General features: G+C 34.2%; 1 protein-coding gene across 2 annotated transcripts in view; it reads left to right on the forward strand.

The window, feature by feature from the left end:
* CPNE8 (copine 8) overlaps nt 1-26,426 on the forward strand; it is a 280,044-nt gene that overhangs the window by 165,507 nt on the left and 88,111 nt on the right. For both annotated transcript variants that reach the window (XM_019960805.2, XM_070789278.1), the window contains one exon: nt 25,305-25,380. In XM_019960805.2, coding sequence (XP_019816364.1) covers nt 25,305-25,380 — 76 coding nt within the window. The remainder of the gene's footprint in view (nt 1-25,304; nt 25,381-26,426) is intronic.

Consider the following 26,426-nt stretch of genomic DNA (forward strand, 5'->3'; position numbering starts at 1 on the left):
ACATCTGTGTCTCTTTTGCTGTCTTACATACAGGGTTATTGTTACCATCTTTCTAAATTCCATATATATGCATTAGTTTACTGTATTGATGTTTTTCTTTCTGGCTTACTTCACTCTGTATAATAGGCTCCAGTTTCATCCACCTCATTAGAACTGATTCAAACCCAGAGGGATGGTACAGAGAGGGAGGTGGGAGGGGGGTTCAGGATGGAGAACAAGTGTACACCTGTGGCAGATTCATGTTGATGTATGGAAAACCCAATACAATATTGTAAAGTAATTAGCCTCCAATTAAAGTAAGTAAATTTATATTTAAAAAAAAGAAAAGAAAAAAATAAATAAAGTGATAATACTTATAAATAAATAAGTCTGTAAAATGCTATCTAAATGCTATCAGTCTCTTGTATGTCGCTTTTGAAAGTAATATTTGTTAAATGTATTTGATGTTTTATACACATAATTATAGGTCATCATGGTATGAAATAACAGTGATTCCTGGTTCAGTGCTTCATTCAAGAATTTAAGTTTTCTGAGTCATTATAACTCATTAAGTTTTCTGAGTCATTATAACTCATTTACAAGGAGCCTTTTATATATACCTTTATATTTTTCTGATTTATTTTAATTTCCTCACATATTCTGATTAGTCTTTTTCTAGCAATAGACTTCAATTTGCCTGCAATTAATCTTTAGTGCCCTAAACACATATTTAATGATGGGATCAGTATATTTTCTTATTCCATTACCTATCACTTACTTGAAACTTTTAAAAATGCTAATTGTTTTTATTTATTTATGATCCAATTAATTCTATTAATTTTAGAATAAATTATTATTGTGTGCCAAACAGGTTACCATGTGATTGATTTAACAAAACACTCCAGTCTTTATACAACAATATTTTAATTTTTTGTATTTTCATATTCTTTCACTCACTTTGATTATATATTCTCTCAGTTGTGTATTTCAAGGAAAAAAGATTTTTCTTATTTTCAATAAGATTTTAAAGAAAATTATATAAACATTTCACATTGGTGCTTAACTAAAAGGTATATGCAAGATAGATCTTGGGAAGTATAATTCTAATAAAGACTGGTTCCAAATCGGGAAAGGAGTACATCAAGACTATATGTTGTCACCCTGCTTATTTAACTTATATGCAGAATACATCATGAGAAACGCTGGCCTGGAAGAAGAACAAGCTGGAATTAAGATTGCCAGGAGAAATATCAATAACCTCAGAGATGCAGATGACACCACCCTTACGGCAGAAAGTGAAGAACTAAAGAGCCTCTTGATGAAAGTGAAAGAGGAGAGTGAAAAAGCTGGCTTAAAACTCATCATTCAAAAAACAAAAATCATGGCATCTGGTCCAAACACTTCATGGCAAAACAATGGAAACAATAAGAAACTTTATTTTCTTGGGGTCCAAAATCACTGCAGATGGTTACTGCAGCCATGAAATTAAAAAACACTTGCTCCTTGTAAGAAAAGCTATGACCAACCTAGACAGCATATTAAAAAGAAGACACATTACTTTGCCAACAAATGTCTGTCTAGTCAAGGCTATGGTTTTTCCAGTAGTCATGTATGGATGTGAGAGTTGGACTATAAAAAAAGCTGAGCACTGAAGAATTGATGCTTTTGAACTGTGGTGTTGAAGACTCTTGAGAATCCCCTGGACTGCAAGGAGATCCAACCTGTCAATCCTAAAGGAAATCAGTGCTGAATAGTCATTGGAAGCACTAATGCTGAAGCTGAAACTCCAATGCTTTGACCACCTGATGAGAAGAACTGACTCCTTGGAAAAGTCCCTGATGCTGGGAAAGATTGAAGGTGGGAGGAGAAGGGGACAACAGAGGATGAGATGGTTGGATGGCAACACCGACTCAATGGACATGAGTTTGAGCAAGCTCTGGGTGTTGGTGATGGACAGGGAGGCCTGGCATGCTGCAGTCTATGGGGTTTCAAAGTCAGACACAACTGAGCAACTGAACTGAATTGAGCATTGAAAAACTGATGCTTTCAAACTGTGGTGCTGGAAAAGAGTCATGAGAGTCTGTTGGACAGCAAGGCAATTGAACCAGTCAATCCTAAAGGAAATCAACCCTGAATATTCATTGGAAGGACTGATGTGAAGCTAAAGCTCCAATACTTTGGCCATCTGATGCAAAGAGCCAGCTCATTGGAAAAGATCCTGATGCTGTGAAAGATTGAAGGCAGGAGAAGGGGACAACAGAAGATAAGATGGTTGGATGGCATCACCAACTCAATGGACTTGAGTTTGAACAAGCTCCAAGAGATGGGGAAGGACAGGGAAGCCTCCAGTTGAGACCACTGCTGTACTGGTTCATAGTGTTTCTGGCACATTTTTTAGGTGCCACATGTTTGCATTTTTCCCATCTTCTTTCCTTCCTGCCTTCCTCCCTTCCTTCTCTCTCTTGTTCCCTCTCTCCCTCTTCCTAGCTTCCTCCCTTCTTTCTGTCTTCCTTCCTTTCTTTCTTTCATGGTTGATTTCAAACCTCATTTTTTTGTGACTAGAAAGGATACTTGATATTATTATTATTGTCTTAAATTTATTGAGATTTGTTTTGTGGTCTAGCATGTGATCTATGCTGAAGAACATTCCATGAAATCTTGAAAAGAGCATATATTCTACTGCATCTAGATGTAATGTTCAATTTGTATCTATTAGTCCATGTGCTCTAAAGTTCAGGGTATTTTCATAGTTTTTCTGCATCTCTCTGTCAATATAAATGGAATGTAAATTCTATTATTATTGTGTTACTCTCAACTGCTCCCATTATTTTTTTTCCAAACTTTATTTAGATATAATTGACATACAACATTGTGTATGTTTAAGGTGCACAACATGATGATTTTTTAAATTAATTAATTTATTTTAATTGGAGGCTAATTTTTGTAAATATTTGCTTTATCTATTAGGAACTTGTCAGCTGGGAGAATATGTATTTATAATTGTTACATCTTCTTGTTGGATAAGCCCCTAAAATTATGTGATGTGCTTCTTTGTCTCACTTTATAATTTTGTTTTAAAGTATCTTTGGTCTGATATATGTATTCATACCATAGCCTTTTTTGTGTGTTTTGTTTTCATTCACATAAAATACCATTTTCCATCCTATCAACTTTCAGACTGTCTCTTTAAATCTGAAATGAGTCTCTTGCAGGCCACATATATATGAGTCTTGTAATTTAATTTATCGATCCACTCTATGTCTTTTTAATTGAAATTAGTATCCATTTGCATCTTTTTTGAGGTATAGTTGATGTACAATATTATAAAAGTTACAGATGTACAACAGAATAATTCATGATTTTTAAAGGTTATACTCTATTTACAGTTATAAAATATTGACTATACTTACTGTGTTGTATACTATATCCTTTTAGCTTATTTATTTTATATGTCATTGTTTCTACCTCATAATTCACTGCCTCTATGCTGACGCTTCTCCCCCACTCCCCAATAACCACTAGTTTGATCTCTGGATCTGTGAGTCTCTTTCCTTTTTGTTGAATTCCCTACTTATTTTTTAAGATTCCATACATAAGTGGTATCATACATTATTTGTCTTTCTTTGTCTGATTTATTTCACTTAGCATAATGCACTCTGAGTCCATCTATGTTGTCACAAATGGCAAAATTTCATTGTTTTTTGTGGCTGTGCAGTATTGCATTATAGATAGGTGCTACATTTTTTATCCATTCATCTATTGAAAGACACTCAGCTTGCTTCCATATCTTGGCAGTTGTAAATAATACTGCTATGAACATTGGAGCTCATGCATCTTTTCACATTAGTGATTTTGTTTTTTGTTATACATGCATGAGTGGAATTGCTGGATCATATAATAGTTCTATTTTTCCTTTTTTGAGAACACCATACTATTTTTCACATGATGGGCACCAACTTACATTCTCACCAACAGTATAAGAGGGTTCCTTTTGCTCAACATCGAACCACCAACATTTGTTATTTGTGCTCTTTTTCGTGATACCCATTTTGACAGATGTAAAGTGGTATCTCACTCTGGTTTAGTTTGTATTTCTCTAATGAATAATGATATTGAGCATCTTTTCATGTACTTGTTGGCCATCTGTCTATATTCTTCAGAAAAAAAAATGTCTGTATAGTTCTTTGGTCCATTTTTTAATTGGTTGAGTCTTTTTGATGTTGATTTATATGAGCTCTTTATATATTTTGGATGTTAAGCCCTTATATTAGAAAATATTTTCTCTAATATTTTGTCTTTTCATTCTGTCAATGGTTTTCTTTGCAAAATTTTTTAAGTCTAAGTCCCATTTGTTTATTTTTGCTTTTATTTCCTTTCCTTTCAGGGACAAATCCAGAAAATATTGCTATGATTTTTGTTAAAGGGTGTTCTGTCCATATTTTCTTCTAGAAGATTTAGTCTTTCATTTATGTCTTTATTCCATTTTGAGTTTATTTTTTATATGATGTAAGGAAAACGTCTGGCCTCATTTTTTATATGTAACTTTCCACTTTACCAGCACCACTCATTGAAGAAACTGTATTTCCTCCATTGCATATTTTTATATCCTTTGTCATAGATTAAATGACTGCTAATGTGTGTATTTCCTTCTGGGTTCTCTCTTCTGTTGAGCTAAGTGTCTGATCTTGTGACAGTACCATACTGCTTTGATTATTGTTCCTTTGTACTGTAGTTTAAAGTTGAATGTTATTCCTCCAACTCTATTCTGATTTCATAAGATTTCACAAGATTTTCAGTCTTTTGTGTCTCCATACAAATTTTAAAATTACTTGTTCTACTTTTGTGAAAAATACCTTTGGGTTCACATTAAATCTTTGGATTGCCTTTGGCATTATTGTCATTTAAACAATATTAATTCTTCCAAATCATGAATGCAGTAAATCTTTCCATCTGTTGGTGTCATCTTAAGTTAGTTTCTTCAGTGTCTTATAGTTTTCAAAGTACAAGTCTTTTGCCTCCTTAAGTAGATTTATTCCTTGGTAGTTTATTCTTTTTCATGCCATTGGAAATGAGGTAGTTTCTTTAATTTCTCTTTTTGATAGTTTGTTGTTATTGTATAGAAGAGCAACAAATTTCTTTATATTAACTTTATATCCTGCAATGTTACCAAATTCGTTGCTTCACCCTAAGTTTTCTGGTGGTATATTTACAATTTTTTATGCATAGTATCATATTATCTTCAAACAGTGAAACATGTAGTTTATCCTTTGCAATTAGGATTCATGTTATTCACATTCTTTTCTGATTGCTGTGGCCAGGACTTACAAAACTATGTTGAACAAATGTGGTGACAGTGGGAATCCTTTTGTTTCTGATCAAAGAGGGAATGATTTTACTTTTTCATTGTGAAGTATGATGTTAGCTGTGAGTTCACCATATATGGCATTTATTGTGAACAACTATTTGCCAATAAAATGAACAACCTAGAAGAAATAGACAACTTCTTAGAATTTGCTTTCTCCCAATATTGAACCAGGAAAAAAAGTGGAAAATATAAAGAGACCGTTGATGCAGACCAGTATGAAATTGGATCAGTAATCAAAACACTCCCCACAAACTAAGTCCAGGACCAGATTACTTCACAGCTGAATTCTAGCAAAAATTTTGAGAGAAGTTAACATCTATCCTTCTCAAACTTTTCACAAAATTTCAGAGAATAGAATGCTCCTCAACTCTTTTGTGAGGTCAGTTTCACCCTGATACCAAATCCAGAAAAGATAACACAGAAAAAAAGAAAATTAATGGCCTATATCAGGGATTAAAATAGGTATACACATCCTCAACAAAATATTAGCAGCCAAATCAAGCAATACATGAAAATGACCATAAAGCATGATTAATAGAATTATCCCATGGATGCAAGGATTTTTCAGTATCTGCCAAGCAATCAGTGTGATACACCCCATTAAAAAATTGAATAATAAAAACCATATCCCTTTCCCAATAGGTGCAGAAAAAACTTGCCATACTTCAACTTCCATTTACAAAACAAACTCTCCAGAAAGTGGGTAAAAAGGTATCATACAATGATGAAACCAGATGAATAAATATACCACAGTCTTCAATTGGAAGAATAAATATTGTGAAAATGAATATACTGCTCAAAGCAGATTCAATGCAATCCCTATCAAATTACCAGTTGCATTCTTCTCAGAGCTAGAACAACAACAACAAAAAAAGTTGATTTGTATGGAAACACAAAAGACCCCAAATAGCCAAAGCAATCTTGAGAAAGGAAAACAGAACTGGAGGAATCAGGCTCCTTGACTTCAAACTATACTGCAAAGCCACAATAATCAAGACACTATAGTATTAGCACAAAAACAGAAATATAGATTAATGGTACAAGGATAGAAAGCCCAGAGATAAATGAATGCACCTATGGACACCTTATCTTTGACAAAGGAGGCAAGAATATATAATGGAGAAAAGACAGTCTCTTCAGCAAGTGGTGTTGGAAAAGTTGGACAGCCACATGTGAAAGAATGAAATTAGAACATTACCTAAGACCATTCACAAGCATAAATTCAAAATGGATTAATTAGCTAAATGTAAGACCAGACACTGTAAAACTCTTAGAGGAAAACAAGAAAATCACTCTTTGACCTAAACCATATCAAGATATTTTTACACCTACCTTTTAGAGTAATGAATTAAAAACACAAATAAACAAATGTAACGTTATTAAAAGGTTTGCACAACAAAGGAAACCATAAACAAGATGAAAAGACAGCCCTCAGGATAGGAGAAGATATTTGCAAATGAAGCAATGGACAAAAGATTAAACTTCAAAATATACAAATAGCTCATGGAACTCAATATCAAAAAACCAAGCAACCCAATCTAAAACTGGAAAGAAGAACTAAATATCTCTCCAAAGAAGACATACAGATGCCAAAGAGGCATATGAAAAGATACTCAGGCTTACTAATTATTAGAGAATTGCAAACAAAGTCTACAATGAAGTATCCCCTTACACTGGTGAGAAAGACCATCATCATAAAATCTACAAACAATAAATGCTGGAGAGAATGTGGAGTAAAGAGTACCTTCTTGTATTGTTGGAGGGATTATAAATTGATACAGCCACTGTGGAGAACAATATGGAGTTCCCTTAAAAAGCTAAAAACTACCATATGACCCAGAAATCCCTCTTCTGGACACACACCTGAGAAAACCATAATTCAAAAGGTCACATGCACCCCAGTGTTCACTGAAGCACAATTTACCCAGCACATGGAAACAACCTAAATGTACAATGACAGATGAATGGAATAAAATGTTTGTGTGTGCTCACTCAGTCCTGTCCAGTTCTTTGTGAAACTTACAGAATGTAACCCACCAGGCTCATCTGTCCATGGGATTTTCCAGGCAAGAATACTGGAGTGGGTTGCCATTTCCTCCACCAGGGGATTTTCCTGACCAGGGAATCAAGCCACATCTGCATTCCCTGCATTGTCAGACAGATTCTTTACCACTGAGCCACCTGAGAAGCCCTAAAGATGTGGTACATGTATACAGTGAAATATTAGCCACTAAAGGGAATGAAATAGGGTCCTTTGTAGAGATGTGGGATAAACCTAAAGTTTATCAGGCAGAGTAAGTCATAGAGAGAGGAACAAATATTGTTTATTAACACATATATGTGGAATCTAGAAAAATGATACAGATGAAACTATTTCAGGGCAGGAATAGAGATACAGATGTGCAGAATGGAAATGTGGATACAGAAGTGAATGGGAAGGTAGAACAAATTGGGAGATTAGGATTTTCATATATACAGTACCATTTGTATTGATAAAATAGGTAGCTAGTTGGAACCTGCTATAAAGCACAGGAAGCTCAGCCCGGTGTTCTGTTGTTGACCTAGATGGGTGGGATGGGGCAAGGGAGGAGGAAGGACTAAGAGCAAGAGATATACGTATACATATAGCTGATTCACTTCAGTGTACAGCAGGAACTAACAAAATATTATAAAACATTTAAATACCAATTTAAACAAAATCAAAGAAAGCAAGCAAGCAAGAGAAAGAGGAAGTGAGGGAAGGAAGAGAGAGAGAAAGAAAGGAAAGAAAAAATGAAAGAAAGAAAAAGTAAAATCATTTGTAGATATATACTTACTGTCATTTTGTTCATTGTTCTCTATTTGGTTTTGTTGTTCTTTTTTGTTTCTTTTATTTTGCTATCTTGTGATTTGATGGCTATATTGTGTTATATTTGAATTCCTGTTTCTTTTTTGTGTGTTTTTGGACAGGGAGGCCTGGCGCGCTGCGATTCATGGGGTCGCAAAGAGTCGGACACGACTGAGCGACTGAACTGAATGATAATTTTTTGGTGTGCGACTATATATGCTGCTAAGTCACTTCAGTCGTGTCCGACTCTGTGCGACCCTGTAGACGGCAGCCCACCAGGCTCCCCCGTCCCTGGGATTCTCCAGGCAAGAACACTGGAGTGGGTTGCCATTTCCTTCTCCAGTGCATGAAAGTGAGAAGTGAAAGTGAAGTCGCTCAGTCGAGTCTGACTCTTAGCGACCCCATGGACTTCAGCCTACCAGGCTCCTCCGTCCATGGGATTTTCCAGGCAAGAGTACTGGAGTGGGTTGCCATTGCCTTCTCCGTGACTATATATATTCATATGTAAATGATTATTTTTAAATGATAGTTTTAAGTTCAAATGCATTCTAACAATCACATACATTCATTTTACTCCTCACCCTGCCTTGTTTAAGATCTTGACATCATACTTTATATCATTTTGTTTCATATCTGTCTCATCAGTACTTGTTTTGAGTATAGTTGATTTCACCACTTTTGTCTTTTAATCTTCCTAATGATTTTATTAGTGCTTGATCTAATTACCTTTAGTGTATATATGCTGTTACCAACAAAATTTTCCTTTCATAATTTTCATATTTCTAGTTGTGGTCTTTTATTTTCCATTTAACATTTTTTTTTGTAAAATCATTTTTGATGTGATAAACTTTCTTAGCTTCAATTGCCTGTAAAATTCTCTCCTTGAAATCTGAATTGAGCCTTGCCAGACAGAATATACTTGGTTGTAATTTTCTTCCTTTTATCACTTTATATATATCATTCCACTCCCTTCTGGTCTGCCACGTTTCTGCTGAAAAGTTAATTGATATTTTTACAGAGTTCCCTTGTATGCAACTAGTAGCTTTCCTTTTGCTGTTTCTAAGATTCTCTCCTTATCTTTAATTTTTTCTCATTAAAAAAAATTATTTTGTATTGGTGTAGTGTTGATTAACAATGTTGTATTAGTTTCAGTTGTATAGCAAAGTGATTTCATTATATGTATACATGAATCTATTCTTTTTCAAATTCTTTTCCCATTTTATTACAGAATATCCCACAGAGTTCCCTATTACCTATTTTAAATATAGCAGTGTGTACTCGTCAATCCCAAACTCCCAATCTTTCTCTCCCTGACACCCTTCTCTTCTGGTAACCATATGTTCTTTCTCTGTGTTTCTGTTTTTTAAATAAGTTCATTTGTAGGGCCATCTGTGACAGTACAGTGATTAAGAATTTGCCTTCCAATGCAGCAAGTACAGACTAGATCTCTGACTGGGGAATTAGGATTCCACCTGTAACATGATTTGGCTGAAAAAAAAAGTATAGTAAATAAGTTTATTTGTATTTTTTTTTCAGATTCCACATATAAGAGGTATCATATAATATTTGTCTTTCTGTCTGACCTAGTTTGCTTAGTATGATAATCTCAAGGTTCATACATGTTGCTGCAGATGACATTATTTCATCCTTTTTAATGGCTGAGTCATATTTTATTGTATTTTTGTACCATATCTTCTCTATCCATTCATCTGTCTATGAACATTTAGATTGTTTCCATGTCTTGGCTTTTGTAAACAGCACTTCAATGAACATTGGCGTGCGTGTACCTTTAAAACCATGTTTTTTGCTGGATATATGCCCAGCAGTGGAGTTGCTAAATCATATGGTAGCTCTATGGCTATTTTTTTGAGGAACATGTATATTGTTCTCCATTGTAGCCGTACCAATTCATATCCCCAGTGACAGTGTAAGATGGTTCCTTTTCTTCATACCCACTCCGCCATTTATTGTTTGTAGATTTTTTGATGATGGTGATTCTGACCAGTGTGAGGTAATATCTCATTGTAGATTTGATTTTCATTTCTCCAGTAATTAGTGATATTGAACATCATCTTATATGCCTCTTAGCTATTGATAAGTCTTCTTTAGATAAATGTCTATTTAATTATTCTGCCCATTTTTTTAATGTTCTTTTTGGTTTTGTTTTATATCGACTTGCATGAACTATGTTTGTAAATTTTGGAGACTGATCCTTTGTCATTTGCTTCATTTGCAAATATTTTCTCCCATACTAAGGGTTGTCTTTTCATTTTCTCTATGGTTTCCTTAGCTGTGGAAAAACTTTTGAGTTTAATTATTTGCTTATTTTTGTTTCTAGTCTCATTACTGTAGGGGATGGATCCAAAAAGGTATTGCTATGATTTATATCAAAGAGTGATCTATGTATGTTTTCTTATCAGTTTCATAATATCCGATTTTATACGTTTAGATCTTTAATCCATTTCGAGTGTATTTTTGTGTGTGATGTTAGGGTGTGTTCTAGTTTCTTCTTTTTTACATGTAGCTATATAGTTTTCCCAGCATCACTGGTTGAAGAGACTCTTTCCTCCATTGTATAGCTTTGCCTTCTTTCCCATAGAATAATTCACCATAGGTGACTGAGTTTATTTCTGGGCTTTATATCCTGTTCCATTAATCTATATTTCTGCTTTTGTGCCATTATCATAGTGTTTTCATGACTGTAGCTTTATAATATATAGAGTGAAGTCATGGAACCTGATTCCTTCAATGCCGCTTTTCAAGATTGCTTTTGCTATCCAGAATCTTTTGTGTATCCATGCAAATTTTAACATTTTTTTGTTCCAGTTCTGTTAAAAATGTCATTGATAATTTGATAGGGATTGCACCAAATCTTTAGATTGTCTTTTGAGTAGTAAAGGCATTTTTAAAATGGTGATTCTTCCAATCCAAAAACATAATATATTTTTGTTTAACATAATATATTTTAATAGAACAAATATGTTCTATTTACATGTATCTGTCATCTTCAGTTTCTTTCATCAGCATCTTACAGTTTTCATTGTACAAGTCTTTTGTCTCTTTAGGTAGGTTTATAACTAGGTATCCTTCTTTTTGATGTGATGGTAAATGGCCATTTTGTCTGACTTACTTCACAATGGTATTTTTTTTTTAACTTCTCTTTCTGATGGTTCATTATTACTGTGTAGAAACACAAGAAATTTCTTTGTATTAACTTTGTATCCTGCGTCTTTACCACATTCATTGGTGAATTCTGTTAGATTTCTGGTTTTCTTTAGGGTTCTCTATGTATGTATGTATAGTATCATGTCTTCTGCAAACAATGACAGATTTGCTTCTTCTTTTCCAATTTGGATTTTTTTGTTGTTGTCTTATAGCTAACACTTCAAAATTATGTTGAATAAAAGCGAAAAAAGTGGTCATCCTAAATGGTTCCTGATCTTAGAAGAAATGCTTTCAGCTTTTCACCATAGAGTATAATGTTAGCTGTAAATTTGTCATATATGGCCTATATTACGTTGAGCTATATTCCCTCTTATGCTCACATTCTGTACACATTTTTATCATAAATGTGTGTTGAATTTTGTCAAAACCTTTTTCTGCATGTATTGAAATAATCATATGGTTTTTATTCTTCAATTATTTAATGTGGTGTATCACACTGATTGATTTGTGGAAAATGAAAAATCCTTGCATCCCTGGGATAAATCCCACTTAATTATGGTGAATGCTCCTTTTAAAGTATTATTAGACTCAAATTGCTAGTATTTTGTTGAGTACTTTTATGTATACTCAAAGGGGATATTGGCCTGTTATTTTCTTTTTGTGGTGTCACTATCTGTTTTTTGTATGAGAGTGATAGTGATCTCACAGAATGCATGCAGTCATGTACACGTGTATCCATTCTCCCCCAGTCTCCTTTCCCACCCAGACCACTACATAACATAGAGCAGAGTTCCATGTGCTATACAGTAGGTCCTTTTTGATTATCAATTTTAAATACAGCAGTGTGTATATGTCCATCCCAAAGTCCCTGTCTCTTTTTTAAATCACACTTTCAATTTCAGTACTGGTAGTTGGCCTCTTTATATTTTCCAAGTCTTCCTGGTTTAGTCTTGGGAGATTTTTATAATGCCCTTCTAAGAATTTGTCCATTTCTTCAAGTTTGTCCATTTTATTGGCATACAGTTGCTTGTAGTAGTTCTTTATGATCCTTTGCTTGTCTGTGGTGCTCACTGTAACTTCTCCTTTTTCGATTCTAATTTTATTGATTTGAACATTCTCCCTTTTTTTCTTGATAAACCTGGCCAAAGGTTTGTCAATTTTGTTTATGCTTTGAATGAACCAGCTTTTACTTTCATTTATCTTTTCTATTGTTTTGTTCATGTCGATTTTATTTATTTCTTCTCTGATCTTTATGATTTATTTCCTCCTAATAGCTTTCTATTTTGTTTGTTCTTCTTTCTTTAGTTACTTTAGGTGTAAGGTTAGGTTATATGTGATTTTTCTTGTTTCTTGTTATAAGATTATATTGATATAAACTTTCCTCTTGGAACTGCTTTTGCTGTGTTCCATAGGTTTTGGGTTGTCATGCTGTCATTTTCACCTGTCTCTGTGTATAGTTTTATTTCCTCTTTGATTTCTTCAGTGATCCATTGGTTCTTTACAAGCACATTGCTTTAGCTTCCGTATGTTTGAGTTTCTTACAGATTTTTTTCTTATAGTTGATTTCTAATCTCAGCATTGTGGTAGGGTAAAAAATTTGATTTCAGTTTTCTTAAATTTACTGAGGCTTGCTTTGTGGCCCAGTATTGAATCCTGGAGAATGTTCCATGTGCATTCCAGAAGAATGTTCCCTTCTTCTTGAGAAGAATGAGTACTCTGCGGCTTTCAGATGAAATGCTCTATCAATATCAATTAAGTCCATCTAATCTAACGTATCATTTAGGGCCTGCATTTCCTTTATGATTTTGTGTCTGGACAATGTGTCTATTGATACATGTGAGGAAGGTTTAAATTGCCACACTATTATTGAGTTACTTTAGATTTCTCCTTTTATGATTTTTAGTGTTTACCTTATTATATTGAGGTGCTCCTAATGTGAGTGCTCCTATAAATTGTTACATCTCCTTGGATGATTCACTGATCATTATGCAATGTCCTTCCTTGTCCCTTGTCTATTTTGTCTAATATATGTATTGCTACTCTAGGCTTCTTTTGATTTCCATTTGTATGAAATTTCCCTTTCCATCCTCCCACTTTCAGTCTGTATGTGTCCCTGTATCTGAAGTGGTTCTTCTGTAGGCAATATATATGTGAGGTGTTTGGTTTTTTTTTAATCCATTGAGTCAGTCTATGTCTTTTGGTTGAAGCATTTAATCTGTCTTCATTTAAGATTATTATTGTATATATGTTCTGATTGCCATTTTGTTGTTTTTTTAGTCTTTCTTCTTCCCTTCTTCTTTTATTCACTTGTCTTATGATTTGCTGACTAATTTCTGTGTTGTGGTTGGATTCCTTTTTCTTTTTTGTGTATGTATCTCTTATAGGTTTTCAATGTGTGCTTACCCTGAGGTTTTGTTATAGAGGTCAATATACAAACAAGATTGTTTTAAATTTCTGTTCTTTTAATTTCAAATGTATTCCCAATATCTTCCATTTGTGCTGTCCTCAAAATTGCTGGTTTTGATATCCTTTTTGTGTGCAGATGATTTTCTACCTTTACTGTGTGTTTACTTTTACATCATTTTTCATTCATAATTCACTTTTTTCAGGTAGTAGCTTTTTATTTTACATTTAAAGAAGTTCCTTCAGCATTTGTTGTGACGCTGGTCTGGTGGTGATGAATTCTCTTCACTTTTGCTTGTTCGCCAAGCTGTTGATTTCTCCATTGAACCTGAATAAGAGCTGTGCTGAGTAGAGTACTTTTGGTTGTAGGTTCTTGCCTTTCATCACATTAAATATATCGTGCCACTCTTTTCAGGTCTGCAGATTTTGTGCTGAGAAATCAGTTGATAACCTTACCTGAATTCTTTTGTATGTTATTTCTTGCTTTTCCCTTGTTTCTTAATATTTTTTTCTTTCCTTTTAATTTTTGTCAATTTGATCACTCTTTGTCTCTGCATGTTACTCCTTGGGTTTAACCTGCCTGAGTCTCTCTGTTCTTCCTGGACTTGGGTGACTGTTTCTTTTTCCATATTAAAGAAGTTTTAGCTATTATCTCTTCAAATATTTTCTCAGGTCCTTTCTCTCCCTCTTCTCCTTCTGGGACCCATATAATGCAAATGTTGGGTGCATTTAATGTCCCAGAGATCTCATATACTGTCTTCATTTCTTTTCATTCTTTTTTTCTTTATTCTCTTCTGCAGCAGTGATTTCCATCATTTTGTCCTCCAGCTTACTTAACAATTCTTCTGACTTAGTCATTCTGCTATTGACTCCTTCTAGTGTATTTTTCATTTCAGTTATTGTATTATTCATCTATATTTGCTTGCTTTTTAGTTCTTCTAAATCTTTATTAATCATTTCTTCTATATTCTCAATCTGTGCATTCCTTCTTTTTCTGAGATCTTGGATCATCTTTATTATCATTACTCTGAATTCTTTTTCAAGTAGATTGCCTATCTCCCTTTCATCTAGCTTTTCCTCAGATTTTTATTCTGTTCCTTCATCTAGGGCATATTCATCTGCTATCTCATTTCCACAGGCTACAGGATTGTAGATTTTCTTCCTTATGCTGTCTGCCTTCTGGTGGATGAGGGTGAGCAAGAGGCTTGGGAATGCTTCCTAGTGGGAGGGACTGGTTCCTTCCCACTGATGGAAGCTGATTCTTCTGCCTCTGGTGGTCAGGGACATGATCAGGAAAAATCATAAGCAGGCTTTCTGCTGATGGGTTGGGCTGCATTCCCACCCTATTGGTTGTTTGGCCTGAGATATCTCAGTGCTGGAGCCTACAGGCTGATGACTTGGTCTAGGTCTTGAGGAAGAGATTGTGACCTTCAAGAGGACTCCCACCAATGGATACTCCCCCAAAGTACGTCTATTCGTTCTTTGTCCCTGGAGTGAGGGCACAGTCACCTTCCACCAACAGGAGACCATCCAGTACTGGGAAGTTGCTGTTCAGTTGCTGTCATGTCCTGCTCTTTGCAACCACGTGAACTGCAGCATGCCAGGCTTTGCTGTCCTTCACTACCTCCCAGAGTTTGTTCAAGCTCATATCCATTGAGTCAGTGATGCCATCCAACCATTTCATCCTCTGTTGCCCCCTTCTACTCCTGCCCTCAATCTTTCCCAGCATCAGGGTCTTTTCCAGTGAGTCAGCTCTTCGCATCAGGTAGCCAAAGTATTGGAGTTTCAGCTACAGCCTCAGTCCTTCCAATGAATATTCAAGGTTGATTTCTTTTAGAATTGACAGGTTTGATCTCCTTGGCTGTCCAAGGGACTCTCAAAGTTTTCTCCAGCAACACAGTTTGAAAGCACCAATTCCTGTGGAATTTCTGTGATTAAACCCCACTGCCTTTCAAAGCTAGATTCTCCTGGGGCTCCTCCACCCATGCCATACCCCCATGCTGGATAACCTGACACGGGACTTAAGACTTTCACTCTTATGGAATAACTTCTGTGGTATAATTATTTTCCAGTTTGTCCATCGCCTACTTGGCAGATATGGTTGATTTTATCATAGTTGCTCCCCTATTACCATCTCATTGTGAATTCCTCTTTGTCCTTAGATGTACGTATCTCTTTTTTTTGGTATGTTCCAGCATATTTTGTCAGTGGTTGTTCAGCAATTAGTTGTGATTTTGATATTTTGTGAGAAGGGATAAGCACATGACCTTGTACACTGCCATCTTGAGCTACCATGTCAATTACAGTGTATCTTCTTGTGGACCTCTTTGGGTTCATCTTGTTTCAGAGGCTGTGCTTTTAGTCCTGGATATATGTTTCCTTTTCCAGGTTGGGAAAGTTTGGAGCTTATTTCTTCAGTGAATTTCTCTGCCTGTTTATCTCTCCTTTTTTCTTCTTGTATAAGTGTTGGTACACTCAGTGTTGTTCCAGTAGTCTCTTTAAAATGTCCTCTATTTAAAAAACGTTTTTTCCTTTTGTTCTATTCATCATGGATGTTTTTCACTACCAGTCTTCTAATTTGTTGATTTGTTCCTCTTTATCATCTAATCTACCAGTAAGTCCTTCTAGTGAGTTTTAAATTTCAGTTTTTATATTCTTAAGATTTGTTTGGTTCTTCTTTATATTTCTCTGTCTTTATAAACTTCTCATGGCATTCGTACATCCTCTCCTGAATTTGTTGAGCATTTTTATGATCATTGGTAGTCTTGAATTCTCCTTGGTACTGTTCTGTATTCCAGTTCATTTTTTTTTTCCTGAGGTTTTGTCTTACTACTTCATGTGGAACTGATTCTTCTCTTTATTTTGTTTAATTCTCTGTGCTTGTTTTTATGTTTAGGTAGGTTTGTTATGTTTCTCAGTCTTGGAGAAGTGACTTTATGTTGGAGACATCCTATGGAGCCCAGTAGCCTACCTCCCTCTGGTCACCATATCATTCTTGCAGATCCCCCCTGTGAGCAGTGAGCAGGCCTTTCTGTTGTGTCAGTGCCGACTGCTGGAGCATGTTGGTAGGCAGGGCTGACTCCTGTCCTGGCTGCCTGCAGGCCCTGCTTTGTGTCTTGGTTAGTGGCCTGCTGGCAGGTATAGTTGAGTTCCAATACTGGTGGTTGTCTGGCCTGGAAGTTCTCAGGATTGGTGCTAACTGCTGGTGATGGGGACTGGGTCCTGGTCTTAAGAAAAAATGTCAGCCATATGTAATAAAATATCAACATTATAAATGAATCAATTTGGCATACCAACTCGCCACTTCCACAGAGTGACTGGATAGCTCAATTCCTAAACCAGTTCATACTTCTTTATATGTGGAGTTAAGAGACAGATGATTAAGTCAGTAAGCAGAGATTTTCCTTCTGGGACAGATACACAGTGGAGGGTATGTAACAAAGAATTCTATCTAGAAGATCTTTGGCAATAGATGCAAATTTAAGTAATAGTAGTATGATTAACTGTTATTAGAAAATGTGGTGTCTTTTTACTGAGTTACAATCTATTGTTCTCTTTCAGTTAAGTCCAGAAAAATCTGGTTGCTTCAGATGAGCTTGGGAAGATCCAAGAGATGGAATTCTATATTACAAAAATAAATACTTAGGCTTCCCTGATAGCTCAGTTGGTAAAGAATCTGCCTGCAATGCAGGAGACCCTCGTTCAACTCCTGGGTCAGGAAGATCCCCTGAAGAAGGGATAGGATACCCACTCCAGTATTATTGGGCTTCCCTTGTGGCTTAGCTGGTAAAGAATCCATGTGCAATGAGGGAGACTTAGGTTTGATCCCTGGGTTGGGAAGATCCACAGAAGGGACTCTAGTATTCTGGCCTGGAGAATTCCATGAACTGTATAGTCCATAGGGTTGCAAAGAGTCAGACACAACTGAGTGACCCTCACTACTACTACAGTAACTACATTTTACCCTGCTTCTCTTTATCTCTCTCAAAAATGTATTGCTTAACACACAGATTTTGGCATTCAATGTATTTCCTTTTCTCTTTCCAACCCCCACTTCCTCTTTTCAAAATTGTGGTCCACAGTGGAGACATGCAACAGGCTATTAGAAATATGAGACTAGGGAATTGGAGAGATGTTTAAATATAAATTAAAGGTATAAATTGGAGAACCTTATACTTTAAAAATTTGTTTGAAGCAATGTAAATATATGTGATTGCTTCATGAATGCTTTGGGAGAAAATTTAAAGCCAGTTCCTTTTTGGCTATAAAGAACTTTCAGTTAAATGAAACTTCTAGTTGTACGTGATGAAGACTTTTTGTTAATAATGATGCTGGTCCTTTATACAATATGATGATTATTGGTATGTAATGGTTACCTACTATTTTCTCTGTGATTCTAAACACCAAAATAATTTGAGATTATGTGTTAACAACATGTGTTGTGTAGCTCTGTGCTTGTCAATCATCAATTAGTGTTCCAAATACACATGAAATTAAACAGCAGTAAGTAAGTCCTGTAAAAACAGTTTATTAAAATTCAGCCAGTGAGAAGTTCACTCTATAGATTTGCCAAGTACATTTATTTTGTAATAATTTTAATATTCCATTGCAACTGGTTAGTCAGAAAGAGAGAGAAAGAAAATAGAGACGGACTAAGAATGGGAAAGAAAGAATGTTGTGGTGTGGTCTTTTTGTTGTATAAATTTCTCTGACAGAATAGTTTGATAATCCCAGTTCATTATTATTCAAGTATAAGAGTTTTAAATTTTGAAATTCCAAGCAATTGTACATAGCCATCTCAATTGTTTTACTAACTATATAGAATAAAATATTTAATATGTAGAAAGAGTTGGCCATATATGTATTACCACTTTAGATTACATGCTAGTATATTTGTATATATTTCAGCACAGTTTAAACAAGCAAATGGATTATAGGTATTATAAATTTATATTTAACCTCAAATTAATATATTGAAACTGTACACATATGGCTATTTTTTAAGATAATACCATTCTTCCAAGAACCCAAAATATATTTCTGGTGTTCTGTTCAAAACCACTCACGTTAATCAATTCAACTTTTTTTAATGTGGATGCTGCTGCTGCTGCTGCTAAGTAGCATCAGTCATATCGGACTCTGTGTGACCCCATAGGTGACAGCCCACCAGGCTCCTCCCTCCCTGGGATTCTCCAGGCAAGAATACAGGAGTGGGTTGCCATTTCCTTCTGCAGTGCATGAAAGTGAAAAGTGAAAGTGCAGTTGCTCAGTCGTGTCTGACTCCTCGTGACCCCATGGACTGTAGCCCACCAGGCTCCTCCGTCCATGGGATTTCCCAGGCGAGAGTACTGGAGTGGGTTGTCATTGCCTTCTCCGTTAATGTGGATGAGAAAATATATTTTATGATTTTGAGTGGTGAAAAAATTTTACTAGGAAGCTTAATGATTTGCCTAGAGTCAGTAGAACTCAAAGGTAAAATCGATAGGCAAACACTATTCTTTTTTAGTTCCATGGATAGTTCTTTGCTTTCCACTAAGAAATTCACAGATTTTTAGGATAGGTTCCAAGGACAAGGTTCCCACTGTGCTTATCGCTAAAGAAGAAGGACTTCTATAAATGGATAATATATGTAAGCATAAGTACACTTGGTACTTTTTATGTTGCTTAATATCTTAGATCTGTGTTTCTTGAAAACTCAGATATTCTGATATTTTGCTTCACAGTCTTCTGGAGTCTTATATTGTTAAAAATATATTAACTTATTCAAGCATCTAGCCAAAGAATTTTTGTGAGATATGTCATTTCCATATTTGAATATTTTGAAGATATTTAGGCTGTTAAAACCATTATCATAAAATGACACTGCTCTGAACATAGAAAGAATTATTAAAGTCTCCTAAAATACCTAGTTTGTTTCTCCATAAGTAGTGTAGGAAAGTAATATAGATATAACAATAAGCACAAGACTTTCTGAAGCTGAAACTCTTTCAAATGTGCAAGTTCTGAGCTGCCATATGAGATCTGTGTTAAGGATTACAGTAAACTGTCAGTTTGTGAAATTTCATCAAAGTGGGATGATAATTTTCTAAATTTATAACATGTACATTTTTTTTGCTGACAATGCCTGACCTAAACAGCACAAAATAAAAGTAAATTTTGTAAATTGCTTGGTTTTATTTGAGATAAATATTCTAGGCAATTTGGATGACTACTTTCAGATTTGAATTATCTGTATTATATATACATATTTATTAAAAACTGTATCAATAATTCATAGTTTTCTACTGACTAAACACTTTTTTTAGCTTATTATATATATAGTATTTATATCTTTTAAAAATTCTGTCTGTATTAGAAATGGATCAAGGAACAGGTGTGAATCAGACTGATAAAATTAGCCTATTTCTCCTATAAATTGTTAACATTTGAGAGTAATTATACAACTTTCTTTCTTGGAGGCTCAGAAATGTAGCTGTAATCTACAGAGGGGTAAAGAAAATGTAAACTTTTTGAAATTACTGAAAATTTCAGTAAAAATAGAGATAAATAACTTCTACATTAAACACTTTCATTTATATGTTATATGTGATCATTTCTACCAGTAAAAGCAAACCAGGAAAAACAATTAGTTTTTCAGAATGTGCTTACAATCTCTGTTTACTGAGGAAGAACCAAGATAGTTCTTTAAATTTAAATTTAGACCAACTCATAATTGAATAATATTTAAAAGCATATTTCTGAACTTTTTAAAGGAAACTAACTTTTTTTCAGGACTTAAGGAAATTAAAAGGATAAAAAAGACTTGATTTTATTGAAATTTTAAGAATAAAGGAAGGGTAGTGTTATGGCATGGATAAAAATGTTCCTAAATGCTGAAAAGTTATGTTAAAGTCAAAGTTTTGTCTGGAAAGAAAAGTAAAGAAATAAAAGCAAAATCAAGGACAACTGGTACGTTGTTAGCTGGACTTTTGTGATGATCATGGGAAATCAAAATTCTCATGATACATTTTACCTACAATTATGGAATTAATGTCTTGACTTCAGTCACCTCTGGGAAAAAAAAAAAACCACTGCTGCTCTTCTCCTACAGTAAAAATAATATAAATTATTCTTAAATATAGCTATTGAGAAATTGTGGTACACTTTTGCTTAATTAACAAGGAACAGTAAAAAAGAAAAAAGAAGGAAACTTATCCCCCATTTAGATAGCAAACATGTTGTCAGTCTGGATCTGTCTTATGCTTCATCTTATCATCTAATACATCTCAACATCTAATACATGGTAGATACGTAGTAGATGCTTAATAAATATTTCCTGAGGAAATTTAAAAAAAAAACACTCTTAAAAATGTGTACTTCAATAAAAAGATATGAATAGAGATCTTATAATTCTGACTTCCAAATATCAATTCATAAGCCTGTTACATCTTCAGATATTATTTTGATTAAAGCTTCTTTAAGACCCATATAGGTATCTAGAGTCATATTACTTAAAAATCAGAAAAAAAAAATTTTAATAATGACTTGTATAAGGAATTATGTGCCTTTCACAGAAAAAAAATCAAATGAATTATCTAGATTTATTTTCAAAACAGTAAATAGTCATTGCCTCCAATTTTTAGATGAATACATAAAGATCCCAAAGTGACTTACTCAAGACAACATGATGATAGAAAAGGGTAAGATAGATTCAGTATGTATTTGCTGTTTCTACATATATGGAATATTAATTTAATGATTGCAAGGAAAATAGGCATCATCCATTGTGCCTAAAGTAGGATTTCCTTCAGGAAAACCATTGGAAATGCCTAGAAAAGGCAATATTCTGTCTCTTTTTTTATATCTTTTGTGTGATAATGTGGGTGCATTTTTATGGGAAAATAACAGTTATCAGTTACCCTCAGAGAGAGTTGTTTCAAAGGAATAGAGTAGGAGTGGCTAATATGCTCAACATTTGTCCCATTCTTTTGTACTAACGATAATTCACGTGAAGCAAAACTGTTAATATTACTGGTAAGGTAAGATTACAGTATGATTGTGACATTGCCTTGAATATATTTGCAACATTCAATAATGCCTATGGGTTACCAGGCACTGAAGTAGATGCTGAGAATATGGAGATGAAATTAACATCTTTCCTTTTCTTTTTATTTATTTGTCTGTTTTGTGATCTTTGATCTTCATTGTGGCATTTAGGATCTTTTTTTTAGTTGCAACTTGTTGGATCTTTAGTTGTGACACTGGACTCTTTGTGGCATGTATGTTCTAGTTCCCCAACCAGGGATCGAACCAGGGCCTCCTACACTGGGAACAGAAAGTCTTAGCTTCAAGACCACCAGGGAAAGTCACTCAGCTTTCATAACTTTGAGTATGTTATAAAAACTAGAAGGGGAGATTTTTAAACAACAGCTATTATACAATATAGGAAGTGTGTGGCAGATTCATTTTGATATTTGGCAAAACTAATACAATTATGTAAAGTTTAAAAATAAAATAAAATTAAAAAAAAAAAAAAAAACAGAAAGCACATAAAGGAGGAGAGATTTCTTAGAGGAGATAATACTTAAGCAGTAGTGTAAAAGGTAAGTAAAAGAAGATGTCAAAAATGGGAAAGATGGACACTTTGTTAAGTAGGGACTGTCTTACAGATTTCAGATGTAAATATAAATATGCAAAATACTCCTTTTCCACTATTAATAGAGTATAGAAATACTTATAATATTCAAACTTTATTCAAAAATCAATCAGTTTAGACATTTTGAGAGTTGACGTACTACCTATAATATTAATCAATTTGTTCTCAATATCTGTTTATTTCTTCAGATTTTAAATAATATATTTCAATTATAAAAAATTTTGAAAAAAATTAGAAATGTAAATGGACACAAATCAGATCAACCACCGTGGAGTAAACTTTATTTTGTAAATGCAGAGAACTTTGAGACTTATAACACAGAATAATTATTTTAGTTAGAACTAAACTAACAAGAAATATCAAAGCAGTATTATTGAATCTCAGGGAAACTGTTGATTGTAACATATTATCAGAGAACTTTTCATCATATTCCTCTGTGTAGTGAGAATTATTTCAATATTTTTGTATTGACAACTATGAACAGATAAAATATTAAAATAAATTACTTTTCTTTCTTTTAATCTTAGTAAAATCCAGTAATAATTAATGATAGGGGAAAAGATAAGAATAAATCAGTGAAGAGCACTTTCAATACTTTCTTTAAAGTACTTATTTATGATTTAATATACAGTATTTGGATTACAGAAGTTCACAAAGGAAACTAAATATTCTCATTCATTTCAAGAGATCTGTAACAAAACTGACCCGAGAATTATTCACTTATGCACCTAGATTCTTGAGATGTATTTTTGAGACAAAGCACCTTATGTCTAGGCTTGGCTGTTATATTGCTGTCGCCACTCACTGCCTTGTGTTTATGACTAGTGTGGTGAGCTCTGGTATACGAAGCTTGTCCACACTTAACCAATATAAAATATTGCGTTTGAAGTGCTTTAATAGAACCTTTTCTTGGTGACCATTACCTAAGATATCAAAACACACACAGCAATGAAGAGAATAGATTCTAAGCAGAGTCTCAGAGATTTCTATAAAGATACCATGGTTATAAGCTTGCACTTCTGAAAGTCAAAGAGATTTATTTTATTTATAAGAAATATGTAGCATGAAATTACTGTTTTGTAATTTTCCCCATATAAATTGAAAGAGCAAATACTGAGGGTTTTGGATTCACAAATACAAATGTATTTTAAGTATGGTCTTCAATCCTCTTTTCATTTACTAATTTCATGTGTGTACATCTGCTTTTAAAACAACTGTAGAAGAGGTCACGGTGATACTGGGATAAAGAGAAATGCCCTATATAGATTATTGTCATAAATGTACAAGATGTTTAAAATATGGGAGAACTGGGAAACCGGATATCTAGATGAGTTGTATCTTACATCCTAATTTTTAAAAATTTATTGCAAAAACACTACTTAATGACCACTAGTTTTTTTTTCTTTGAAATCCCAACTTTAAAAATCAGTTGTGGTTGGCTAGCAACAATTTGCTTATTGCTTGTTACTGGTTATCAGATCTATGGATTTTAATGACGCAGAGTTAAGCAAAAACCTGCCTGGATTTTGGGGGAAATATCTGTTTTTGTGGTAACACCTCATATTTGCAAGCAAATGGGCCGAGTTTAAATTCTATCACACAAATAACAGCAATATCCCTTTTTGTTATACTAATTCAGCTCCTACAATCTTTTATCTTCCTCCTCTAATCTATTACACTTCAGCATTGCACCAAATACCAGCATTTTGTGTTTATGTCTCACTGTGTGTTCTGTGTGTGTTCAACCTAGTTTTGACCATAAAATTAGTGTGTGTGTGTGTTAGCTGCTCAGTTGTGTTTGACTCTTTGCAACCTTACACATCCACTCTAATCTGCCGAATGCATAACACTTCTTTTACAGTTGCATAAATCAAGCTCAGTAATTACATTGTTAAGTATTTTATAGTGAAAACAAACATATGCTTTCTCAATCTTTACCCTTCCATGTCTAAATTGAGAAGGCACTTGTAAAAGTTCTACTTTCTGAGAAAGCAGTGATGATTGCTTTATGGTAAAGTTCAGATTAACCATGTTTGGTATTATCAATGTACTTTAAAATTATTAGTATAAAGCTTAGTGACTATTTTCTGTCAGGGGAGTGTGTAATTTCCTCAGGTCTGTCTCGTCACAACAAAAACCTGAAGTGATGGACCAGTGTTACAGCCCTCAGATGGACCAGTGTTACTGCTCAGTTTTACTTAGAAAGTAAAGGAAAATACATCCTCAAGGTGTGAGGACATGCCAACCCAAAAGACACGAAGAGAAAAGAGGCGCCCAGCCCAATTTTGGCTCCTCTTTTTATATGGCTTTTCTCCTCCATCTGGGCCTGCCCTATGTAAATTGGGCTAGCCAGGAATCCTGTTTGTTTTACCTGAGCTCCTCACTCCGGTCCTCAGACCTTCCTTTGTTCTATTTTCGCGGGCTTTACCCTTCCTTGTCTTTTAGCCACCGCCATTCTGGACTCATTTTTCTTATTCTAACTACCTGACATTCCATGTCAACGTGGGATTCCCTTTTTAAAATAGTGATCTATTACATACTGGTCATTGGAAGGTTTGAAGATTTTGTATATTCGTGATTATTGATATGTATGGTAATAAATTTTGTGTGTCTTAAAATTTCATCCTAGTTAATGGTTAATCATTAGGATAGCATAGACAAAATGCTTTTGAAATATGAGTTATTGACACTAATAAACCTATTTGAAATATTAACATTGGTGTGATAAATGAAATATTTTTGAATACTAACAAAATTTAATTTGGGATATACATAACAAAGTATCAATGTGTTTTAAATTATCATATTAGTATTATTTTCATAGTAATATCAAGAATTTTTTCATGATAAGAATATATATTTAAAGTTTTAATATAAAATTAACAAATGTCTGAAAGCTAATACTATATGTATTTCCTCCTTAATTATAGTCATGATTTCATTGGGGAATTTACAACAAGCTACAGGGAACTTTCTAGAGGGCAATCACAGTTCAATGTATATGAGGTAAGAGGAATTTTACTTTATATTTTTCTGGAATAAGTACAATTATGCTTTTAAAATATGGATTTTTACAAAAGATAATTGCCAAAAGTTACCAATATAAATAAGAATCTTTAAACTTATTGAGAAGATTGGTTTTTGAGATTAAATAATATTTCTCTTCAAATCACATGGTCATTTGAATCTACTTTGTTGATTTAAAATTCTTGCCTATGAAACATTTTCTTATTTAAAAAACATCCAATATGGATATGTTTATTTTTCCTTGAGCTTCAGCCTTTATGTTTTGCCTTCCTACTAACATTCTCCTCAACCCTTTTTTTTAATTAGTTCATTTTTTATTGAAGGATAATTGCTTTACAGAACTTTATTGTTTTCTGCCAAACCTCAACATGAATCAGTGATAGGTATACATATAACCCCTCCCTTTTGAACCTCCCTCCCATCTCCCTCCCCATCCCACCCCTCTAGGTTGATACAGAGCCCCTGTTTGAGTTTCCTGAGCTATACAGCAAATTCCCATTGGCTATCTATTTTACATATGGTAATATGTTTCCATGTTACTCTTTCCATACATCTCACCCTCTCCTCCCCTCTCCCCATGTCCATAAGTCTATTCTCTATGTCTCTTTCTCCATTGTTGCCCTGTAAATAAATTCTTCAGTATGATTTTTCTAGATTCCATATATATGCATTAGACTACAATATTTATCTTTCTATTTCTGACTTACTTCACTCTGTATAATAGGTTCTAGGTTCATCCACCTCATTAGAACTGACTCAAATGGGTTCCTTTTTATGGCTGGGTAATATTCCATTGTGTATATGTACCACAACTTCTTTATCCATTCGTCTGTCAATGGATATCTAGATTGCTTCCATGTTCTAGCTATTGTAAATAGTGCTGCAATGAACAATGGGATACATGTGTCTTCTTCAATTTTGGTTTCCTCAGAGTATATGCCTAGGAGTGGGATTGCTGGGAGATGGGAATACCAGACCATCTGACCTGTCTCTTGAGAAACCTATATGCAGGTCAGGAAGCAACA

The sequence above is a fragment of the Bos indicus genome, chromosome 5, assembly GCF_029378745.1.
Source record: "Bos indicus isolate NIAB-ARS_2022 breed Sahiwal x Tharparkar chromosome 5, NIAB-ARS_B.indTharparkar_mat_pri_1.0, whole genome shotgun sequence".
NCBI classification, from domain to species: domain Eukaryota; kingdom Metazoa; phylum Chordata; class Mammalia; order Artiodactyla; family Bovidae; genus Bos; species Bos indicus.